Below are 22689 nucleotides of genomic sequence, written 5' to 3' on the forward strand. Positions count from 1 at the left end.
ACTTCAAATGTGCCTATGACACTAAAATAAGCCCTATTTGTGGTTGCCTGGTCGGATAACTCCTTCTGGTAATTGATTGTAGTTTATAGTCCATTTAATTTGTTACAACAATTATACAAGAAGGGACAAAAAACCAAAATGCATCATAAAGTTTGAGAAGAAGGTCAACGAAATATTCTAGTTGATTAGTCAATTTACACATATTAACACCTTTGTTGCTTTATTGATAAAAGCAATACTCAATAGAGCAAAGAGAAGATTCATCTAATAAGCTGTTATTGAAGTTACTTAGGAGATCCTACGAACACCATTAGTTGGTACGAACAGGTAATTGTGAGATTATTTTATAAGAAAATGATTTCTAGTATTCCATTTCAAAATACAAAAGTAATAATCAAAGCATTTCTAGTATCATGTAATTCCCACATGTAAGCAAATCAAAACATCTATCTGGCTCACAAGCTTTTTTAAAAGAAAAGACTAGATTAGAAAAGGTTTCAAGGAGACCCAAATTCCTCCTAGACAGATTGCAAGTTTGCAACCAGACATAGGGGATTTGTACCTCCCCTGCCCATCTTCCAACCAAGAGCCAAGGCCAACTGGAGAGGGCTTAACAGGGACTCCACTTGAGGGGCCACTCCTAAGTAACCCCTCCAACTGGCCATGAACCTCCCCTTACCCCTTAACAATGAACAACCAGAAAACAAGAAAAAGGAAACCAGCTCTAGTTCCGATTTTTATTTCACAAAACATTTGGATCTAGTAAACAATGCCTAATTCTAGTTAGGCAATCTCAATAATCTTCTTTAACTGCAACACATGCCTCATGAGGGAGGTCTTGCATTGATTGCAAAACATAATTCTCCATCCTCTCACATCAAAGCTTGCAAGAATATCCACAATTTGTGGTTGCCCTCTCTGTATTCGTGGAGAATTTCCACTTGGTCCTGTTACACATGAAAAGATACAGAAAGAGCAAAGAATATAAAATAAGTATATTGAATTGGTTAAGAGAAGAAATGAATTTTAATCTATAATGTACCTGAATATGCTACTGCCATGATCCTATGCAATGAACTTGACTCTATCTTATTTTCATCTGAAACATGCAAACTCATTTAATAGATTGGTTTCTAAATTCTAAGTGGTCCACAGGAGTTCTGCAATTTTTGATGGGACTGAACCATGGTGTCAAGACAAAAATAAAAGGTATACCACATAAGAATAACTGCTGCTGCTATCCAGAATGCTGGTCCCTACATGATATAGACCTAACCTTTGGCAAATTTGCACAAGGTGGCTGCTCTCATATTTGAACCCATAGCTCATATTTCTCAACATGGGATTTTATCATTAAACGATGGTCCCTACATGATTCTTTAGATGTACAAGAAAGAATGTTACAGGCAAGATGTTCATCTCACACTAATCAAATTTTGCCTTAACCTTACTTTATATATCTTTATAAGTTTATATATATATATAAGGAAAATTCCCGATCAGTACCCTGTACTTTGGCTGAAGTGACAATTAGGTCTCCAAACTTTAAAATGACACAATCTAGTACCCAAACTTTCAAAATGTGACAATCCAGTACTTTCCATTAACCAGTCCGCTAATCAGCTGTTAGGTGACATTTGAAAACTCAAAAATGCCCTAAGAATGCCATCTAATTTTCTTTATCAACCATCAAAAAATTGACAACAAAATGAACAGTCCCAAATTCTAGATTCTTCTAAACAGTCACCAACTTTGTTGAATAGAAGAGGCTAGGATTTGGGACTGTTCAGTTTTTTGTCAACATTTGGATGATTGATAAAGAGAATTAGATCACATTTGAAGGGCATTTTTGACTTTTCAAATGCCACTTAACGGCTGATTAATGGACTGGTTAAAGGAAGGTACTGGATCATCACATTTTGAAAGTTTGGGTACTGGATTGTCGCATTTTAAAGTTTAGAGACCAAATTGTCACTCAAGCCAAAGTACAGGGTATTGATCGGGAATTTTCCCATATATATCTACATATCTATATCTATATATATAGATATAGATAGATAGATAGATAGATAGATATAGATATGTATGTGTGTGTGTGTGTGTGTGTGTGCATTGTTAGAAACCCAATGGTATAAACCTACCATGCATAAAATTTCAAAAATGAAAGTAGAATAGAAGACTGAAGATCCATAAAGGTCGACCTTGTCAGTTTTTTCTTTTTCCTTAGTACTCTTATCACATTAAGAACATCAGTAATTGATATAATTTTGAGATTCCGAAACCTATATTCATAATAACATTTCTACACTAAACAATGTGATGATAGAATTTTCTGAAACAATAAAGAGGGAAAATTGAATGGACAAAAAGAAGCTATGCAACAAACACAAAAAATAACACTTACAAGGAGTACAAAATAAATGTCCATATACAAACACAAATCACAAGCACAAAACTCATAAATTGAATATTTTCCTGCCATCATATTCATTCAAGTATTGGAGCAGAACAAAAAATTCCAACAGAGAGGAGTGTAAAAGCTCAATGCAAGGCTCTTCACTGTGCATTTCAAGCAGCAAACAGGCTTAATATTTTGCTATTATTTATCTGTTTGGACTTTTAATAATAAGGAAGCTTTTTGAAAAAGACTATACTGTTCCCACTTATTCTGTAGCTACGAATACAGACTTCAGATGTGTGCCTCTGACAATGACACCAAGATAGGCCCCATGTTTGGTTACCTGGTTAGATAACTCCTTCATTTAGTTGATGATGATCTATATTCCTTTTACTTTGCTATGACGTTTATAAGAGAAGAGGAAAAAAGCAAAATGCATCATCTAAGTCAGAACATTAAGGTTAACAAAAATTCTAGTTGACTTTTCAATGTAATCGGATCTTATAGCTGCTGTAATTCTTCGAATTACATAGGATACACACTAAAGAATTGTATTGCATTACCCAAAAAATAATAATTAATTAATGTAACTTGGTGCTCCTCTTTTTGCCAAGAATGAAAACAAAAGCAAAAGACAGAATATATCCTTATTAATAAATTACATAGCACGAACCATTTATAAACAAGAGAAATTAATGAATAGAGCAATTAGTTTTTTTTTTATAAGTATAGAGCAATTATTTTATTACCATGAAATATATCATCTGTTGTCACTTGATCTGCAAGGAATAAACTTGTTCAACTGGAACAAAGTGCAGTTGAACCCTAAAAGGTATTGCCCACAGAGTGGTTGAAATGAAATCACATAATTCAGAATTGTAATGATAATGAGTGCTCCTTGATTGAACCTGAAGCTACAGATAATACAAAAAAAAAAAAAAGAAGGCGTTAACATCAAGTCCAAAAATGAAGATAAAATAAGCCCATGGAATTGGCTATAAAGATGGAGTGAAATGATTACAAACCTGAAGAAATGGGTTGGCATCAAGCTCAAGGACGTTGTGGATGGAACAGTGGTAAGGGATGATGACAGAATATGATGTTGAAAGTATGGGAATGTGAAAGTTGAGACTGTGTTTCCTTAATTAATTCTCTGTAGATCAGTAACACAACCATATATGAATATCTGGGACATGAGATATCATAGCCCAATCTTCACCTGTATTGATTGAGCATCTTTCCTCTAATTGAGGACATTGCATAATTTGTAGATTTTGTAGTTCTGTTAGGTGCTGCATACCATCAGGTAAAGATGACACATTAGGACACCACCAAATAAGAAGCTGCCTAAGGGATTTGAGGTATCCCAGCTCCTCTGGCAGCCTAACCAACATCGGAACATGGTTAACCTCCAAATTTTCAAGGGATATAAGACCTCCAATGCCCTCCAATGAATGTAACCCTGTACAATATTCAATACATAGCGTAGACAGTTTTGTTAGACGATTCATCCCTTCAGGTAAAGATGACAGATTGGGACATGTAGATATATGAAGCTTTTCAAGGGATATGAGGTCTCCCAACTCCTCTGGCAGTCCAACTAATTTTGGCATATCATCAATCTCCAAAACTTTTAGAGCGATAAGACCTCCAATGCCCTCCAACGAATGTAACTCTGGACAATTTACAAGTTGTAGTATTTGTAGTCCTGTTAGATTCCACATACCTTTAGGTAGAGATGACAGATTGGGACACTGCCGAATTTGAAAATCGCGAAGGGAATTGAGGTCTCCTAGCTCCTCTGGCAGCCCAACCAATTTCGGCATATCGTCAATCTTTAAAATGTTTAGGGCTATAAGACCTCTGATCCCCTCCAATGAATGTAATTCTGGACAATCTGCAATCTGAAGTGTCTGTAGTTCTGTTAGACACTGCATACCTTCAGGTAGAGATGACAGATTGGGACATTGCTGAATTTGAAGTTCTTGAAGGGAATTGAGGTCTGCCAACTCCTCTGGCAGCCCAACCAATTTTGGCATATTTCTAATCTTCAAAATTTTTAGTGCCATAAGGCCTCCAATTCCCTTCAATGAATGCAACTCTAGACAATCTGCAATCTGTAGTTTCTGTAGTTCTGTTAGACACTGCACACCTTTAGGTAGAGATGACAGATTGGAACACTGACTAAGACAAAGCTTCTGAAGTGATTTGAGCTCTCCCAGCTCCTCTGGTAGCTCAACTAACTTTGGCATACCTTCAATCTTCAAAACTTTTATCATTACAAGGCCTCTAATGCCCTCCAATGAATGAAACTCTGGACAGTCCTTGATTTTTAGTTTCTCAAGATCAGTAAGGCACAGCATCACTGCTTGAGGACACAATGATGTCAAACTCTTACACTTTGAAATTTCTAAAATCCGGATACAACTCAAGCCATTCATCGCCTCCTCTGGAAAAGACTTTAGGTCTTCGCAGTGGGTAATTTGCAAAAGTGATCACCTTACTTCAGGGCAATAAGAAGTAGAAGAGGAATTTGTAATTGTTGCCGTTGGGATTTGATCTACTGTCCTGTTCTTCAGTATTAACTCTAATAGTTTGGCACTATAACCATCTAGTTTCACTTGTTCACCAGCTGGCATACCCCAGAGCTGGCATACCCTAAGGCTCTGCTGCATCATCATCATCATCTATTAATATTGACCAATTCTCCAAATTAGGCATGTCCATGAGTTGGAGATGCTTCAGGGATGGGAGGAATCCTTCTCCTTTTCTCAATTTACTGATAATATTCTTGAGGTTTTCCAATTTATCTAGCAATAGAACCTGGAGAAATGGGAATGGACCTAATAATTCAAGACATTCACACCTCAAACAGTCCTTTAACTCAACTTTCACTAAATTTGGGAGCAATGAGGATTTAATCATCCAAGAAGCATCTGGTTTCAGTTCTTGAACATTTTGGAGCGACAAAGATTTGATCATCCAAAAAGCATTCAGCTTCAGTTCTTCAACAGCAGGCATACCCCATGGAATACTTTCCAATTAAGGACAGTTTATTATGCTCCATTGCTTGGGAAGTAGAGGGAACAATAATAATGATTCTTGTGGCTCTGCTACACCATCATTAACATCATCTATTACTAATGACCAGTTCTCCAAATTAGGCATATGCATGAGTTCAAGATGCTGTAATGATGGGAAGAATGGTTCTCCTTTTCTCAATCTACTGATAATGTTCTTTAAGGATTCCAATCTAAATAGTCTTAGGACCTGGAGAAAAGGGAGTGGACCTGAGAAATCTAGAGATTTGCAGCTAGCACAATTCACTAAATCAACTTTCACTAGATTTGGGAGCAATGACGAATTAATCATCCAAGAAGAAAATTTCATCCCCCTATATCCCTCTATGATCAACTTCTTTATATTTTGATGTGGCTGCAATTGTTCCAATACATTTTCCTCCTCTATTGGTGCTACCTCATTATTCCCATACAAAACCCACAATGCTACCTCATCCGGAGCCACCGACGGTGTTATTACCCCATTATTCCAATCCGAGGGCCACCATGTTAATTTCAAGGATCGAAGATGTGGCTTATCCTTCAAGTTTGCTTCCTTGGAACCCATTCTATCTCTTACACGTCTAAGTCCCCAAATAGTAAGCCCACCGATGAGTTGGTTCAGACCATGCAACTCCTTGATATGTTCCCCATGTAGCTCAAACCCACTGTCTGCTATCATCCTGATTATTGCAGTTACATTCACTTGGGAAGGATGGATCCTGAACAAAGAAATGGAAAAGAAAGCCACCCAAAAGCCCTGATCCGAATGTGCATATGTACCCTATTACTGCAATCATGAACATGTCAATTCATATGAGATGGTAGGCTTTAAGTACTCTTTACCATAAGATAAAATGGGTCAAGCGTGGTCAGACCTGCAGCAATCTTAACTTTTGAAAAAGTCATTGACACTAGAAAAGCCAAGGATATTTGCAAATTTACGAAGATGAAGAAGAAGGCAAACTGTATGCTGTAGTCATTGAGCGTGAAGAACTTTAACCCTGCGAGTTAAAGAAATCAGTAGAACCTGAAAAGAAACCCAAGCAACAAATTAAAAATGAAAAAGGAAAATCCCCATCTGATTGCACTTTACCCATCAATGAACCAAAGATCACCAAACATAACATGTAAGCTGATGATATGAAAAGAAAATATGCATAAGAAATCATCCAATAGGGACCATCCCCAAGTCCATGCATTTTCATCATGATTCTTAGATTCAGTTCCTTCTTGTGAACAAGAGATGTCAATATTACCTACACCAAAAGGAATTCTTGAGAAGAAAATAACTTTTAAAAAACTTAAAAGGTTAAAAATAAACTGAAATGATGACAACTAATTTAGAATGAAAATACACCATAGAGTTTTAAAGTGTTGGAATTCACATATGGGTGGTGTATACTGATTGAAAGGGACTTGTATGCTGATTGGAATTCACATATTTGTAATCAGAAGATCAGCATTTTAATGTGTAACCCTACCTAGATTCAAATAGCAATCTAGACTAGATATGGAAAGTCAATCCATAATCCAACATGAATGGGAAATGATTGGATATCGATACACCCCCTGATCTGGATAGGATCTCAACCTGGATTCAACTAGGCTTTTTATATTTGGATTTGGATACAGTTGCATCTGCTCAAGATCTAATCCATTTCATGTACTAGCAGCAATGCATATTTCTCAACCAAATTCAACAATTGTGATTTTTTTTTGTACTGCAAATATGTACTGACCTCTCATAAATATATGTACTGACCACATATACAACAATTGTGATTTACAGTTGCATGCTGTAAAGGTACTCAAAAGGGCCTATTGGAGAATTGCTAACAGCTACACCCACGGATGCTTTGGTGTAGTTGAGTGACTAAGTAATCATGCCCATATAAATCTCCACTCAAACCATTCCCCAGATATCAGGCCACCGAGGCAAAATGAGGAACAGATTTCTCAGTTCAGCCCTCTGTGGCTTCTTATCTGTCCTTGTATTCTTCTCTGAACCCTCTCATCATCAACCACTTCCACCTCTCCCAAACCCAAGACTCCTGACTACCTACGCAGCTCTCCAGACATGGAAACATGCAATTCTGTCCGACCCAAAGAACTTCACTGCAAACTGGTGTGGTCCCCATGTCTACACCTACACCAGAGTGTACTGTGCACGGATGACCCTCATCTATTCCTGCACTGGACTCATTTCAGACAATTATCCAACATTCCTTGCACTAAGAATGCACCCAGAGATCCAAACCTTCTTCTTCTAATAACTAGCATTATATATGGTATTCAAAGGAAATAAGCACTTTACAAATCAAAATATAAGATAGAAGCATGAACAAAATCCCACAACATTTCTGCAAAAAGAAGCATGCTCTTCAGCTTCCTTAGTATTGGTCTTATGAGGGTCTGTAGATAAAATGTTCCAGAGATTTCAGTTTCGGGCATTCTGATATTCTTGTTTACTGCCTTTCTCTTGACTGAGTCCATAGCCAAATTGGACATCCATGCTGTCATAAGAGAATATAAAGGAAAGTGTTCCAGTTTAAGGATGAGAGTTGGACATGAATGGTGTTTTTTATTACTGATGATTTGATTAATTGTTTTAATCTTCTTTCTTTTCTGTTTATTCATTAGCAAGTACTGACAGTGGATGTGTAAAACAATTAGGAAAGTTGGTGGATGGTTGAGATGCTAGTGAGTAGCGACTGGCTTGAATTGCTGGCCTGCTTAGCAGGACTTGGTGGATGGGTTAACTTATCATGGCACAGGGATAAGGCCTCAACAAGTGTCTATAAACTGGTGATAAGGCTATTCCGTTCTAGGGTAGTAGACCAGACTCACCACCTATAGAAATTAGAACAAAATTTGTCAGTCTATAGTCAAACTATCAGCCTACAGAAATTGGTTCCTGTGTTCACTAGGGTCAGCAATGCTTAGTATATTTTCTATCTATGTTTAGCTAATATTAGCTATATAATAAAAGTACTGATTTTTTAGATTGGTTAATATAAGTATATATTTGACTTGTGATTTTTTTCCTTTTAGCTAAAGGTGTACAATCCACTCAGAATTTAATCAATTATAATTATCCTTGAACACTAGAAATTTGTATTTGTGATAAAAGCTGGATTCTTGTTTTGATCAGCCACAATTAATTTTTTATATAATTATATATTGTAAAAATAAGGTATAACTATCATGTTCCAAGCACCCCTTGAGGGCAGATAGCCTTTTCTAGCCAAGCCACCACTAAGAATTTCAAACTCCATCATTGGAGAATTAATCCTCAATACTTCTAAATTCTATTCACCCCTGCCTCAGTGAGGCTACTGGCTTAACATGGTGTTCACTTGAACCAAGGGGACCAATTGGGAAAAAGGATCCATGTGGAAGAATGACAAAACTTCAGAAAGGGTACTGAGCTGACCTTGATGAGGACCATCATTTGGGGCTAGAACTAGCACCAATCCCATAGGGTGTATGTTTCACTTGTTCACTTCAGGTTTGAATTTCTGACACACCAATACTAATTCACGTTTGACGGGTTAGATATGCCTGACCACTGAGGCCTTTCTAGCCCAGCAGAGCTCAACTAGATTGGGGCCTCCTTGCCTCTATGTCCAGAGGCAAACAGGTGGAGTCTTTGCTATGTAACCTACTCCAGCCAATTTCCAAGTCAACTGACAACGACGACATTAGGCAAATATAACTTGTGATTCACAAATATTTACATAAAAGTACTGTTGTGATCACGACTCAAGGGTCTTAATTCCAAATATATAACAAGGTGCCAAAAATGCTCAGACGGGCTATCCCATCAGTTGTCAGCAGTTGAGACTAATAGCTCTATACTTATTACACATAAAAATTTAGATGCAATTGTACGTTTTCAAATATTATTTCATGTCAATACTTCAAGTTGAAACTTGAAAGCTAAAACTCATTGCTTGTGTCGTGCCATGTGTGCTGCTATAATCGGCATACAAGTCAACTCAAATAATTGGCCTACTATTGCATGAAAAGAAAAAAGCCATCGATGCAGAAGACTACTGAACCAGAAAATTGCTCAAACGCTTGCTTAGAAAACTATTCTCCATTTCTTTTTTCCTTAATGGATAAAAGAATAAAGTGATATTAGCTGTCCTTCTTATTTGATGGAGAGAGAGAGAGAGAGAGAGAGAGAGAGAAATCATACTTCAAATGGGGAAGTAATTTAATACCTAAATGTATTCTCTTCATCTTACCTTATCAATATAACAAAATAAACAAAACTGGATGAAATACATACAAGTGAAATTTACAGAACCATTGGAAGACATAAAAATCAAAACTCCCCAAAGAAAAAGGTGATACAATATCATCCAGAAACCCTGTGAAGGCACACTTGAAGGTGTGGAATATAAGGTAAAAAACAGGCACACTTCCTCTAGAAACCCTGTGAAGGCTATGATGTCTCAGTTGAACTTGGTCCAAGAGAACTACAAGCACATTTTGAAGGGTGCAACAGGAAGCATAGGCCCTGGAGAAATCCTTGCTTTGATGTGACCTTCAGGTAGTGGAAAGACAACCTTCCATATAATCCAGCTCTTAAGAGGAGGTTAGCCAAATTAGAAATCTTGTTGCAGCTCAGGTCAATGATTTAATCTATTTTTCATGTGTATTAGTTTAATTCCAACCTTTGGGGTCTGTCCCAAATGAACTGATCCAGCTCAGCTATCAGCTTAGCTATATAATCACCATAATCTTTTATATGAAGACTGTATTTTATATAATACTGGAGAACACTTGAATTTACAGGATCGGATTTGTAACCCAAGATGATGTTGTCTTCCCTCAATTAAAAGTGGAAAAAACCTTGGTTTTTGCTGCATTTCTCAGACTTCCTAGCAACATGAGCCAACAACAGAAGTTTGCAAGAGTAGATATGATTGTGAAGGAACTAGGCCTTGAGAGGTTTGTATGAGGTTTCTAATGCAATTAGATCTAAATTTCTCCATTGAAAATTTGTGATGAACACTCATGTTATAAGGTCTAAGATTAATTAGATGAAAATGAGGCTTGAATGTGTATGAAGTGATTTACATGATTACAAGTTATAATGAGTAACTGTGATTGCCCTCTCTTTTTCATCATATATGTCGCCATACAAGAATAGGAGGAGCATTTGTGAAAGGAATATCTGGAGGCGAAAGGAAAAGGACTAGTGTTGTTTATGAAATTCTTATGGATCCCTCATTGTTGTTGCTTGATGAACCCACTTCAGGCCTTGATTCCACCTCTGCAAATAAGCTTCTTCATATTCTTCAAGGAATTGCTAAGGTAACGTTTTCTCTTTTATACTTCCTAGAACTGAAGCTTGCTAGAGAGGAGGATGACTACTCTAATGGTTGCACTCAGTGGATCCATAGGCAGGAAAGACAATTATCATTACAATTGATCAACCTTCAAGTAGAATGTTCCACATGTTCAACAAGATTTTGCTCATATCAGAGGGATGTCCTCTGTATTATGGGAAGGCTAGAGAATCCATGGAGTACTTCTCATCATTGAGGTTTGCACCTCAGATAGCCATGAACCCTGCAGAGTTCTTGCTAGACTTGGCAACAGGGCAAGTTAACGACATAAGTGTCCCAAAAGACTTGGTGACAATTTCTATAATATTTGGTTTTTCATTTCCATTTTATGAGTTACAACAGCAGTGACTAAAGGACATTAATGTTGCTTATCTTGTGATGAAATATCAATCTATCAGTATGTACAATTGAAGTACAAAGTCTGGGTGGAACCTAAAGAAAAAGCAGAGAACCAATGGCATGGAAAAGATACCACAGCACCTTCAGTTAGCTATTCAAGTTAAGGAGTGGACCATGAGTTGGTGGGAGCAGTTTATAATATTATCAAGGAGAACATTTAGAGAGAGATATAGAGGTTACTTTGACAAGCTAAGGTTTGTGCAGTCCCTTGCTTCTTCATGACAATATTCTCTCAGTACTATTGATTGTAGTATAACAAGCCAAGTAAGTAGAGAACCTACAAATAATTTAACTGGGTCATCATCTGTCAAGTCAACAACTAATCTGATCTAATTCTGTACTTAGGGAGCAGGGGAACTCGTTGCTGATGCTGTTTTAAGCATCAAAAGAGCTGGGATGATTGCCTCTTTGGTCCTAATGTTGTTTCTCCTCACTGGAGGTTACTATGTCCAGGTACTCAATCATACTTGTATCAGCAACAGTAAATGAAAATTTCCTTAACAAAGAAATATAGAAAAACAGTGTTCCAGATAAGGAAATAAATACCTGGAGTTGACATTTTAGATTTTCACCAGCATTTCATTCAGACATTTTTTTTCTTTCTATTATTTATTTCATTTCTTTCTTTTGTGTTTTTTTATGCTTTTTATTTTGGTGAACAGTCACTCAAACCTATCATGTTTTTGGAAATATATGGACTAGGGAGAGGCTACATAAATAATTTAAACCTGAATGAACTATATTCAATTACAACTCTGAATAAGAAGGAAATTAGAAAGGAAATAAATCTCTATAAAAGGTAAAGCTCTACCTCAGAAAGGCAAAATTTAGGTACAGCAGAATGGAAGAATAAAATTCAGGCTGCTGAACCCCGCTGATAATAAGGAACCCAGACAACAATTACATTATGCCTTATAAGAGCTATAAATCTAGATCAAGTGCTTATTGAGAGGGTGTTCAACATCTAGGTCAGCTTTCAGTATTTTACTTCTAATAAAACAGGCCCACACATTCTTCAAAAATAGTGTTTTTTAAGGAAAGAGACATTTGGGAGAAACTAAGGCCATTTGGTAACTTTTATACTTTGCATAATTCCAGTTTTTTTGTGAGGGAAAACTCTTTTCAATTTTTGAAAGATATCTTTATCATCTATGAGAAACTTCTCCAATGTGATCTTGTTCAACACTGCTTGTTCCAAGCCTCAAAGGAGGGGGGGTTGTGTCAGGTTGAGGCTCATTCCAAAAGGTATATAAGGTAGTCTTGCCTTGAGTCTCAACTTTGAGGCTCATTCCGAAAAGTATAAATAACACACTTGCATCACTCTTTGGGAAACTGTTGAGAATGGCTAGACAGGGGTGTTTTTGGTTTTGGGGGGTAAACAAGCCTTATACTAACAAGTAGTGATTTTCTTTTTCAAGGAGTTACGAAATTCTCAATTCAATTTGGAATAAAAACTTCAACTCATATAAGAACAATTGCTTATGCAATTTGCAACATCATCTAGTGAAGTTTTTACTCCTGGTCCAAGGGTATTGCGACACTTGTCCTAGTGAAATCTCAATCATTCTAACCTTTATCAATGACATACTAAAAATGATTGGTTAAGCACCAACTTTTACTTTTGTCACAAAAAACATGTTTGCTCTTCTACTCCAGGAATTAGACTCTTTAGGATGTTGTGGTTCTCAACATGGGATCCTAGTTAATGTAGCTCTATTGATGCCACAAGAAGTTGAATGAAAGCAGAAACCCCACACTTCAGCCCAAGTTCACAATTTGTTGGTATTTCAAAGGATCTTTAAAGATACGAGACAATGAAAGATACTCATAGTTATAATTATTTATATGGAAGAAATAGAGTTAAAATATTAATTATTAGTATAGATAAACAATGCATTGGTTCAGCGGAGTGCAAAAACTCTCACAGGATTTTGGCAAAAGCTAAAATTAGATATCTAATTCAGGACTTCATATTCAAAGTTTAATCAAGATCAAGATTCAGAGGTGACAAGCATCTTTGGCCGTGAGATGCATTATGTTACTTTGCAAATGCATCATACAATAAATAAGGCTATAAAACACATCCACTCCAATTGTTTGTAGTAAAATCAAACTAAAACAATCAGCATTTAAGGTAAAGAGTTAGAAAATTATTGAGTGGAGTAAAGTTCTCCACTCACTAAAACATTTTCTTATATAAAACTGCAACTCCAAATACAACCACACATGAAACAGTGATTACAGTTTTCACCATCGTCTTCCTCATCTCTTTTATCTCTTCGAGTATTTCTCTCATCAAATCCTTCAGTTCCCTAATTTCTCTCTTCACTTCCCCAATTTCTTCCCCAATTTCTCTCTTCACTTCCCTGAGCAAATCCTCGTTTCCCTCCTTTATTTTGTTTTCAATGTACTCCATTTCTTTCATCGATGTTTTCCACGCAGCATATTGTCTCTTCTCAGCTTCTTCAACTGATTCTTTGACTTCCTCTGTTTTGTCATCGATTTTCCTCCCCAAATCTGCAACTCCAGATAAACAATAAAATAAGAGAAAGAAACCTAAGTCAAATGAAAGAAATAGAATATATTAGTGTTACCTCCCTTTGCTCCAGTGGCTCCCTCTCCTGCTTCTGTTGCCATGAAAAAAAAAATGTAAGAGAAAAAAAAAAGCTTGAAAAGAAAGAAACGTAGAGAGAAATAGAGCTTAATGAAACGAGAGAATGGTAAGGTAGACATAATAGAGGGACTCATTTTATAAGTAGTTGTGGGCTCTTGTTTGAAAACAGATCGGTTCGTTACGTTTAATTTAGTTTTGCCAACCGAACTGGTACTACCAATTTGTCTATTTTATTAACTGAATCTGATTGAGATGCATATAAAACTAATGTTTCAAAAAATGATTCGGAACCAGAGTCGTTCTAGCCACGATTTTCTAGGTCAACGGCTATGAGTAGAGGTGTAAAGTGGTCCACACTTTGTGCAGGTCGTGCCATGCTGGCCCGCAGGTCGTCACGGGTCGTGCTGCCCTCCCCGATGAAAATTTTGGGGGTTGGCCCGACACAACCCGTGGGTCGTGCCAGGCTGTGCATCGGGCCAAAGCTATTTATTTAAAACAAATTGACAAAAAAACTTAAAATTTTAATTTTATATGAATTTTGTGTATAAAATTGCTTATATATGTAATAATTAAATAAATTAGTATAATAAAATTAAAAAATATTTATTTTATTAATATACTATGTACTATATATTATTATATAATTATAATTTATATAATATTATATAACTATATATAGAATATATAAAATACATACAATATATATATATATGGGTGATGCTGGGTTGGGATATGAGTTAGGTTGTGTCGGCCCGCAGGCAACACGGCCTGCTCAGTCATGTCGTGCCGTGCCGTGCATGGCCGAGCCGCGGGCAACATGGCCCGATTTACACCTCTAGCTGTGAGCATTAGGAAAACGGCTCACCTAGGTTGGAAATAGAGTCACCATCCATTAGATATGAAAATGGAGGTGATGGGACATCCAAGAATGATTTTCAAAACCGTTTGGTTCTAATAGTGACTCCAAAACCAGTTCGAGTAAGACTCGGATGGGAGAGGAAAGAAGTTAGGCACCCCTCTCCCGAGTCCAATTGGTGGGGCCCACATGGGATTTCACAATAAGCACAAATTAGAGCAAACAAACCATTGACCAAGAACAATTAATAGACAATGAAGCTAAACAAACTCATGAACAAACTATCACAAAAAAAAAAAAATCCTCTACTTAAATATGTCTTTATTTAATTTCCTTTTTCTTTTTAATTGAATTTTTATCATTTGCTTATGTTGTTTTCTTATAGAAACCTATTTTTATTTTTATTCATTTTTTATTTTCTATATATATATAGAATCTTTTAATTTTTTTATTTTTATTTTTATTGATTTATTTATATATTTATTTTATTATCTTTTTTAATTATATTTAAATTTTTACTTTATTTTTTATTCTTTTATTTTTATATCATTTTTTCTTCATTTCTTTTATCCTTCCCCTTTCGGTGACTTGTCCCCTCCTACCACCTAAACATGTCTAAATCTATACTAACCTCACCTTTCAACTTTGATCTAATTTAATTAATATTTTTTTTCCTTTTTTTCTTACCTTGTCATTTGTTCCCTCTTGTCATCTTTGCTCTCACCTTCCCCCTTATTCATTGAATTAATTTTATTTACAAATATTTCATCTGAGATGAATGACCCTCGGTGAGTGAGAACCTGAACCTGATAGCCACCTCCGACCATATCTCCCTATTACCCAATAACTCAGTGAATTCGACATCTCTTACTTTAATTTGAAACTCCCTGTTACCCAATAACTCAGTGAATTCGACATTAGATATTAAATTAATATAATATCAACAGGGATTTGTAATCAATATAATTTTAATTTCAAGAGGTAGAATAGTTAGATATTAAATCAAATCTTGGCAATATAGCAAAGAGGAAAAACAGTTTGTGAAGAGAACCTTGGGAGTAAGTTACCTGACAGCATTTTGGCCCGAGATGATGGTGTAGTTCCTAAACTCTGGTGCTAATCTGATTTAAAATGAGGAGAGGAATCACTCTAGCTGCCGCTTCTAATGATCTTGGTTGATCGATGACAATGGAGAACAGAGGACCTTTGACTAATTTTGGGAACCGAAAGGATGAAGGGAACTGATGTTGTTGTTGGGGAATAGGAATGATCTGATAAAAACGGTGAGAAATCACCGAAATTTTGATGAAAACAAAATAAATTTCACAGTTAAGAGGTTTTCCCCGTGATTGGCTCTACTTCAGAGAGAGATTGAAGACGACCTGAAAGTGATGCCGGTCAGGGAAAAGGAAGAAAGCAAGTGAAGGGAGAAGAAAAGGGAAGAAAGAAGAAGAAGATAGAGAGAGGGAGAAAAGAAGAGAGAGAGGAAAGAGGGGCCCAAAAAAGATTGAAACGATTTTCGCCGCTGGTTCAGCATCCAGAGGTAGAAGAAGGTGAACAGTGCCTCTCTTCGAATTGGAAAAAAATGGAAGAAGAAGAAGAAAAAGGAGAAGGAGAGAGCGAGAGAGAGGGAGAGAGAGAGAAGAGATCGATGGGCGGTGATAATGCAGCCGCCGCTCAGGTACTGTTTGAACAAGAGTGACGATGAACAGTGTATCCCTCGATTAGGGCGAGCGTTGGATTTCTAGAGGGGGCGATGGCAGCTTCGTAATTTTTAGGGGATCCAGGGGTCTTTTTTGATAATTTTGCAGTATCGGATTCTCGGGTAAAAGTCGGTTAAGGGGTTCAAACCAGGTCCAATAATGAGGGGTTTGGGTTAAGAGTTAAAATGTAAAGGTTCGAGGTGCGTCCGACCGCATTGAGGGTTTTGTGTGTACGAGCTGGTGTGATTGGTTGAAACGGAATATTTTGAGTGAATGGGTAAATTGAGGAACTTTTGACTAAAAATCGGAAGGATGAGGTTTTGGACATTTTGAGTTAATTGAAAATATCAGATTGGTCCAACTCGACCCAGATTTGGCAGATTTGGAAGAGTAGTGGTTCATTCAATCTAGAGCCTTAAAATGGAGCCTAGGTGTGATAAATGGACGAAAAAAGGTATTTTGGGCTGAAATTTTATAGGTCGGTATTTTAGAGTATCTAAGATTTGGTGGTAATGTCTGATCAATTTAGGAGTGTCGAAATGGTAGGAATTTAAGTCATTTATAAGATCCAAAACAGAATCTTGGTTTGATGAAAGAGTAAACGAGGGAATTTTCAATTAAAGCTTTGTAGGCAGGTGTTTTTGTGCATCTACATTTTAATGATATGGTCTGATTAGTTTGTATGTGTTAAGATCGAGGGGATTTGGGTTATGAGGGTTTAGGCTGATAAGAGGGCTTGGAATAGAATCTTTGTTTGATGAAAGGGTAAATGAAAGAATCTTGATAGGAAATTTGTGGGTAGGTACTTTAGGTTTTCTAGGATTTAATGGTGGCGTCTAATCTGAGAATTGAGGTGCAAATGGGTGTTGATTGGGGTCATCAGATTGGTATCAAAAAGATTTAATGGTGGATCTAAGGGTTTTTGAGTTGAAACTCGGGTTCTTTGGATTTTTCGATGAGTGACCGGAAGGGTTTGATCGGGTGTTCAGGGTGAATCAGAGGGTTCAGGGGGTGGGCCGCGTTGGTTCAAAAACCTAGTATAACGTCGGTTCAAAAATCAGGTGTTAATAACGACAGTTCAAAAACCTTGTATAAAACCATTAAACTAATTTTAAATGCATTTCAGTTGATTTAATCGTTTAACCAAACTAAAATCATTCTTTCTTGAGGGAACTCCTTCATGTCTCCTGCGTGCTCACTAATATTCCACCATGGCCTACTGTATTCTTTAGATCAGTGAAGGAGAGAGGGGAAAAAAGTAAATGAAGAAGAGAAATGGAGTGGATTATGGCAATTAGACTTGTTCATTGGCCGCGTCGGACCGGGTTCGGGCCAGGCTTTGCCTTTATATTAGAAGAATATACTCAGGCCTGAACCCAAGCCCGGCTCAACCATCAGGCATAGGTCTTGAGCCCGAACCCGGACAAAAAATTAGAAAAATATTTTTTCTTTTTTATTCAATAAAAAACTATTTTATTTATATAAAAAGATCTCAAAACCTAAAAAACAATGAAAGATTTTACTATTACTTGAAAAAATAAAGAAAAAATATGTTATATATATTTGTTTATTATATAAAATATATTCTTACTATATAATATATTATCAAGTCGGGCTTAGGCTCGGGCTAGGCTTTTTTGAGAAATCCCGAACCTAGCCCAAAGAAAGGTCAGACCCAATGTTTTAGACTCGAGCCTGTAGGCCTGAAATCTTGACCAAGGTTAACTTAAATCGAGTTGGGCCAAGCCGGTCCATTAATAGGTCTAATGGCAATAGCAAAAGGAGAGGATGATAATGAACAAAATAAGAAAGGAGAAAAGGGAAAGAAATGACATGAAAAGATAGAAAACTATTATGTAGAAATAGAAAAAGAAAAGAACGAAACAGAGAGACCGGTTGCAACTATCTAACTGACCTAAGGTGGAGATAAGAAGAAGATGATGAAAGGGGTGGGAAAGAGGAGAAGATGAAATGAAATGAAATAAAATAACAATGGAGAGAGGAAAGAAGAAAAAATAATAGAAAATGTTGTTACTTGAGAGTGTCAATCTAATTGTTGCTCCTTAGCCGTTTTATGTTATTTTAAATGATTTTCTATAATTATTAATTGATACAAGTAAAATAATACTTTTAATAGTTAATAAACTATATATTTTTTTTAATTATTACATATTTTTGTTATTTGGAAGCTTTAATACCTCCACATTATTTAATTTAACCTATTTTACATTTTTCAGTAATGTCTAAAAATTTTAAATTATTTATATTTTATATTCTTATCATCAAGGATTATTAAGCCTATTATAATTATTTTTGTGATTTTGATAAAGTTTTTTAAAGCTATTACATAATTTCCTTATTCAATTTACTTTTTATATTTTTTAATAATATTTAAACCATGATTTCGTTATTGAAGTTTTTTGTTTAAGAAATTTTTTAAATTTAATACATAACTTTGTTATTTTAGATATTGAAAATTTAGTTATGTAAAATATTTCGTTATTTAAAATTTAAATAATATTTTATTGAAATTTGTAAAAGAATATTTAGTTATGAAATTGAATAATCTGTAAATTATAATTTATATTGTAATTATGCAATTTCGTTATGAATTTTATAAAAATATCAAATTATTAATAATCTGAACATTATTAAATATATTATAATTATTTTTGTGTCTTTAATAAATATTTTAAAGTTATTACATAACTTCATTATAGTATTTAAGTATTTATTAAAATTTTTCACTTCAAACTTTGTTAAGTGAAAGGTAAATTATAGAAATACTAGACAATTGTTTTATATATTAACTTTTTAAATAATTAATAATTCTTTAGACTTTATATATTATATTTCACATTTTTTGTAATAAAAATAACAATAATTAATTTCAACTAAGGTCACTCATCAAATCGATGAAACCAACCAACCCGAAAAGGGATAGGTAAGATAAGCCAAACGAACTCTAAGAATTAAATGGACCCCATGTCTTTGTTTGTGTGCAAGCCCAAAGCTTATCCAAGCCCATTTTAACCTCGACTTGTGCCATATTTTTTTTGCATGTATTACATTTTATTTTATTTATAAATGAAATAATTAGATTTTTATTATTGATGTCATAGGTCAAACTCATTACTCATTAGGCCTAAAAAAACCATAAGCCTAGCCTGGGCATGTGTAGGTCTAAGATTGGGTTTGCAATCTAGGCCTGAGGTGCGGGTTGGGTTGGGTTGGGCTTAGGTTAATGCACTTACCATCAGTACTAAAATCAGCCCAGCCTAGCCCGACCCATTATCACCCCTAATGACTTAGAATGGTTTGAACCATTTGACTTGAATGGTTGAACCGGTGACATGCAACCCAGTGGCAAAAGTGGGTTAGTCTCTGAATCAGTTTTTAAAACATTGATCGATATAACTCAAGTTGTCCAGTTTCACTAATGGTCGGTTAGTTTCAAGTGACCAACTCCCCAGCTCAACCAAGTCAGTTTGGTTGGCCAAATAATTATAACCAAATTGAACTAACGAGTGAACTCTTTTAATTTCAAATAAATTAGTAGTATAATCAATAATTATTGAAAATTTGTAGATAAAATACATAGTTAGTAAAAATAAATTTATAATGAAAATACAATAAATAAATAATAAAAATACATTAAATACAATAATTACAAGAATACAATAAATACTAAAAATGTATTAGATTAGATAATAAATAGTGTAATATTAAATAATAGTTTAATCTCTATTAAATATTAATTAATTATAAAGAAAATACATAATTACTAAAAATAAATTTCTAATAATGATACAGTATATCTAATAAGTACAACAAGTTAAAGTTAAAAAAAAAATAAATAACAATAATTTAGTATTCAATAATTATTGAGAACTTTCTATTAAATAAGAAAACAAAAATAGATTTATACATAATTATTGAAAATACAATAAATAATATTTTTAGTACATATGAATATATAATAAATATTGCTAAAGATTTTACAATTATTATTCATAAAAGTTATTTTATAGAATTATTAATTGATATAAGTGAAATAACATTACTATTATTAGTTCATTATTAATTGTAATTAATATTCTATTTTTAATATCAATTAAAAAAATTTTTTTTGAAATTTATTACATAAATTTGTTATTTGGAAGATTCAATACCTCTAAGTTATTCAATCTATTTTCATTATTTCAATAATATTTAAAATTTTAATTTACTTATATTTTATATTCTCATTGTTGAATATTATTAAATCTATTATAATTAATGTTGTGTTCAAGGTTCAAAGTATCTGAAATGCTATGCGTATTGGAAAGTCAAATTTAAGAGACATCAGGATACACCTTGGATACGCATGGATACGGACGAAAAATTAAGATACGCATGAAAACACATGAAAATGCTATAAATACTCTAATAAATCATAAATAAACATTAATGTAACATGAACTATTTATGCATAAAAATAACATGTTTTAGTGGGTTTTTTTGAAAAAAAAAAACATATTATAATCAATAAACGGGAAGTCGGGAACGAAAACATACTATCTAATTGTGGACATTATAGATCAAGTAATTTTTTTTCATGTTTTATTCTATTTTTTTAAAAACTAAACAATTATTTATTTTTATTCAAATAATTATTTTGCATGTTTTATTATAAAAATTAAATTAAAATTAAAAAAAGTAAAGATGTAACAAAAAAAATGAATGGATTTATGGACATAATAGGTGAAATAATTATTTTGCATATTTTATTCTAAAAATTAAAAAAAAATAAATATCAATGTTTTAAAACATGGGGGCATTCCACTACCTAGAGACATGAAGCATAGTTCAAAATGCAAGAGGCGTAAGCCTCTTCGAACACAAGGAGGTCTTTAATAAAAATCTTTTATAATAAAAAAAATAAAAATGCATAACAGTTGTAAAAACGGGGGGTCTTGTCGAAGCGGAGGCGAGTGAGCGAAGTGGAGCGGGACCCCCTTAACTCAAAAAAATAAATTGGGCTACATCGAAAAAAGGGATTGGGGGCTGGAGGGCGAAGCCCCCCAACCGAAGGGACAGGGGCAAACCACTTTCTTTCTCCTTATCTTTTCTAACATTGGCTTAAAATGTAAAAGAAATTTGAAAAAATATATTTATTTTCACTCCTTTTTTCACAACCTTGAAAAACTTATTAAATCTTACAAATTTATAGATCCTTTGACAAATTTTTACAAGATTTGAGTATTTAGAAAGGCTAAAAACCTTTTTAAAGGGTTTGGGAAAGAAAGAGGACTTCTGAAATGGGTTTAAAAGCCCTCTTTCGAAGGGAGTTTTATTTGCGATTCCGCCATAGTAAAATTGTACTATATTGGTCGATCGGTAGCGTATCGACCGATACGGTGCCGAAACGCACCGATACTCAACGATATGGGCATGATACAGCACGTGGCAGTATCTCTAAGACAAAACTATTTATAATTTATGTCCACTTTTTGTAATTCATTTATCCAAAAATTAATTAAGGTATTAAGTGGGTAGTTTCTGAACAGTTATAATTCATGGTTTCAACACGGTATTAATTTTTTAATAGTTATAAGTGGGCAATGTCTGAAGTGAGAGTAAAGGACATATATGCCCCTTTTATACCCATTGTTTGCTTAGCTAAAAGGGTAAAAATGTCTAATGAAAAAATCTATAAAGAAGGGTGGGGGAGAGGATAAATAGGGAATAGAGATAATTTCGTAGATAAACTAGAATAAGAGATAATTTAAGAGAAAATAGGGATAATGGTGTTGTATCGTTAGAGATCAGAAAAACAAATCTCCCTTTCTTTATCCATTAGTTGTTTGGGAAAATGGCATGGAATAAAATAAAATAAAAAATTTTAAAAATGAGAAAAAAAGATATACTTCCTTAGTGTGTGTGTGTAATGAGACGATAAGCGGGGATGGGGAATTTTCATATAATGAGATGATAATTTTTATATTAGGTCCTTCTAAGTAGGGATGGGGAATTTTCATGATGTTTTTATGAGGTATTAAATGACCTACACCATTTGATATGAATAGGACGTACAGTAGTTACACTAGTGGCAATAAAAATGGAGTGATATATAAAGTTCTAGCTTTCTTCTCAAAGAGTTTGGGACTAAAAAGTATGAAATCTCACAATTCTTATCTTATTGCCAATGGAGTTGCCAAAATGCAAAGAACATTTGTGCCTAGTGGACTATTTTGTTGAGAAATTTAACTACTTTACCACTACATTAGTTGTGGGCTAAAACTTTGAATCACAACC

At 34.6% G+C, this 22689-nt stretch overlaps 1 protein-coding gene, 2 long non-coding RNA genes and 1 pseudogene across 3 annotated transcripts; 1 reads left to right on the forward strand and 3 right to left on the reverse strand.

The window, feature by feature from the left end:
- Positions 1-342: 342 nt before the first annotated feature.
- On the reverse strand, positions 343-1168 carry LOC148872467 (uncharacterized). Its single transcript, XR_016106441.1, has 2 exons — positions 1043-1168; positions 343-947 (listed from the first exon to the last, which is right to left on the reverse strand). It is a non-coding gene; the product is annotated as an uncharacterized LOC148872467 (long non-coding RNA).
- A 5238-nt stretch (positions 1169-6406) lies between these two features.
- Positions 6407-11441, forward strand: LOC148872468 (ABC transporter G family member 26-like; annotated as a pseudogene).
- Positions 11442-13315: 1874 nt separating this feature from the next.
- On the reverse strand, positions 13316-16421 carry LOC148872469 (uncharacterized). Its single transcript, XM_088967150.1, has 3 exons — positions 15757-16421; positions 13814-13846; positions 13316-13736 (listed from the first exon to the last, which is right to left on the reverse strand). The coding sequence occupies exons 1-3, from the start codon at positions 15764-15766 to the stop codon at positions 13399-13401; spliced, it is 381 nt and encodes a 126-aa protein (XP_088823276.1). The 5' UTR covers positions 15767-16421; the 3' UTR covers positions 13316-13398.
- Positions 15161-15750, reverse strand: LOC148872470 (uncharacterized). The gene is made up of 2 exons (XR_016106442.1): positions 15496-15750; positions 15161-15458 (listed from the first exon to the last, which is right to left on the reverse strand). It is a non-coding gene; the product is annotated as an uncharacterized LOC148872470 (long non-coding RNA).
- Positions 16422-22689: the final 6268 nt, after the last annotated feature.

Source organism: Nelumbo lutea, chromosome 2 (assembly GCF_056320005.1).
Source record: "Nelumbo lutea isolate HS-2025 chromosome 2, American lotus-T2T, whole genome shotgun sequence".
NCBI classification, from domain to species: domain Eukaryota; kingdom Viridiplantae; phylum Streptophyta; class Magnoliopsida; order Proteales; family Nelumbonaceae; genus Nelumbo; species Nelumbo lutea.

What these genes read in the sequence shown, in the direction of transcription:
- LOC148872469 (XM_088967150.1), bottom strand. An exon ending in AGCCACTGGAGCAAAGGGAG is followed by an intron (nt 13,737 to 13,813) that starts GTAACACTAATA and finishes CTGGAGTTGCAG; the next exon opens with ATTTGGGGAGGAAAATCGAT.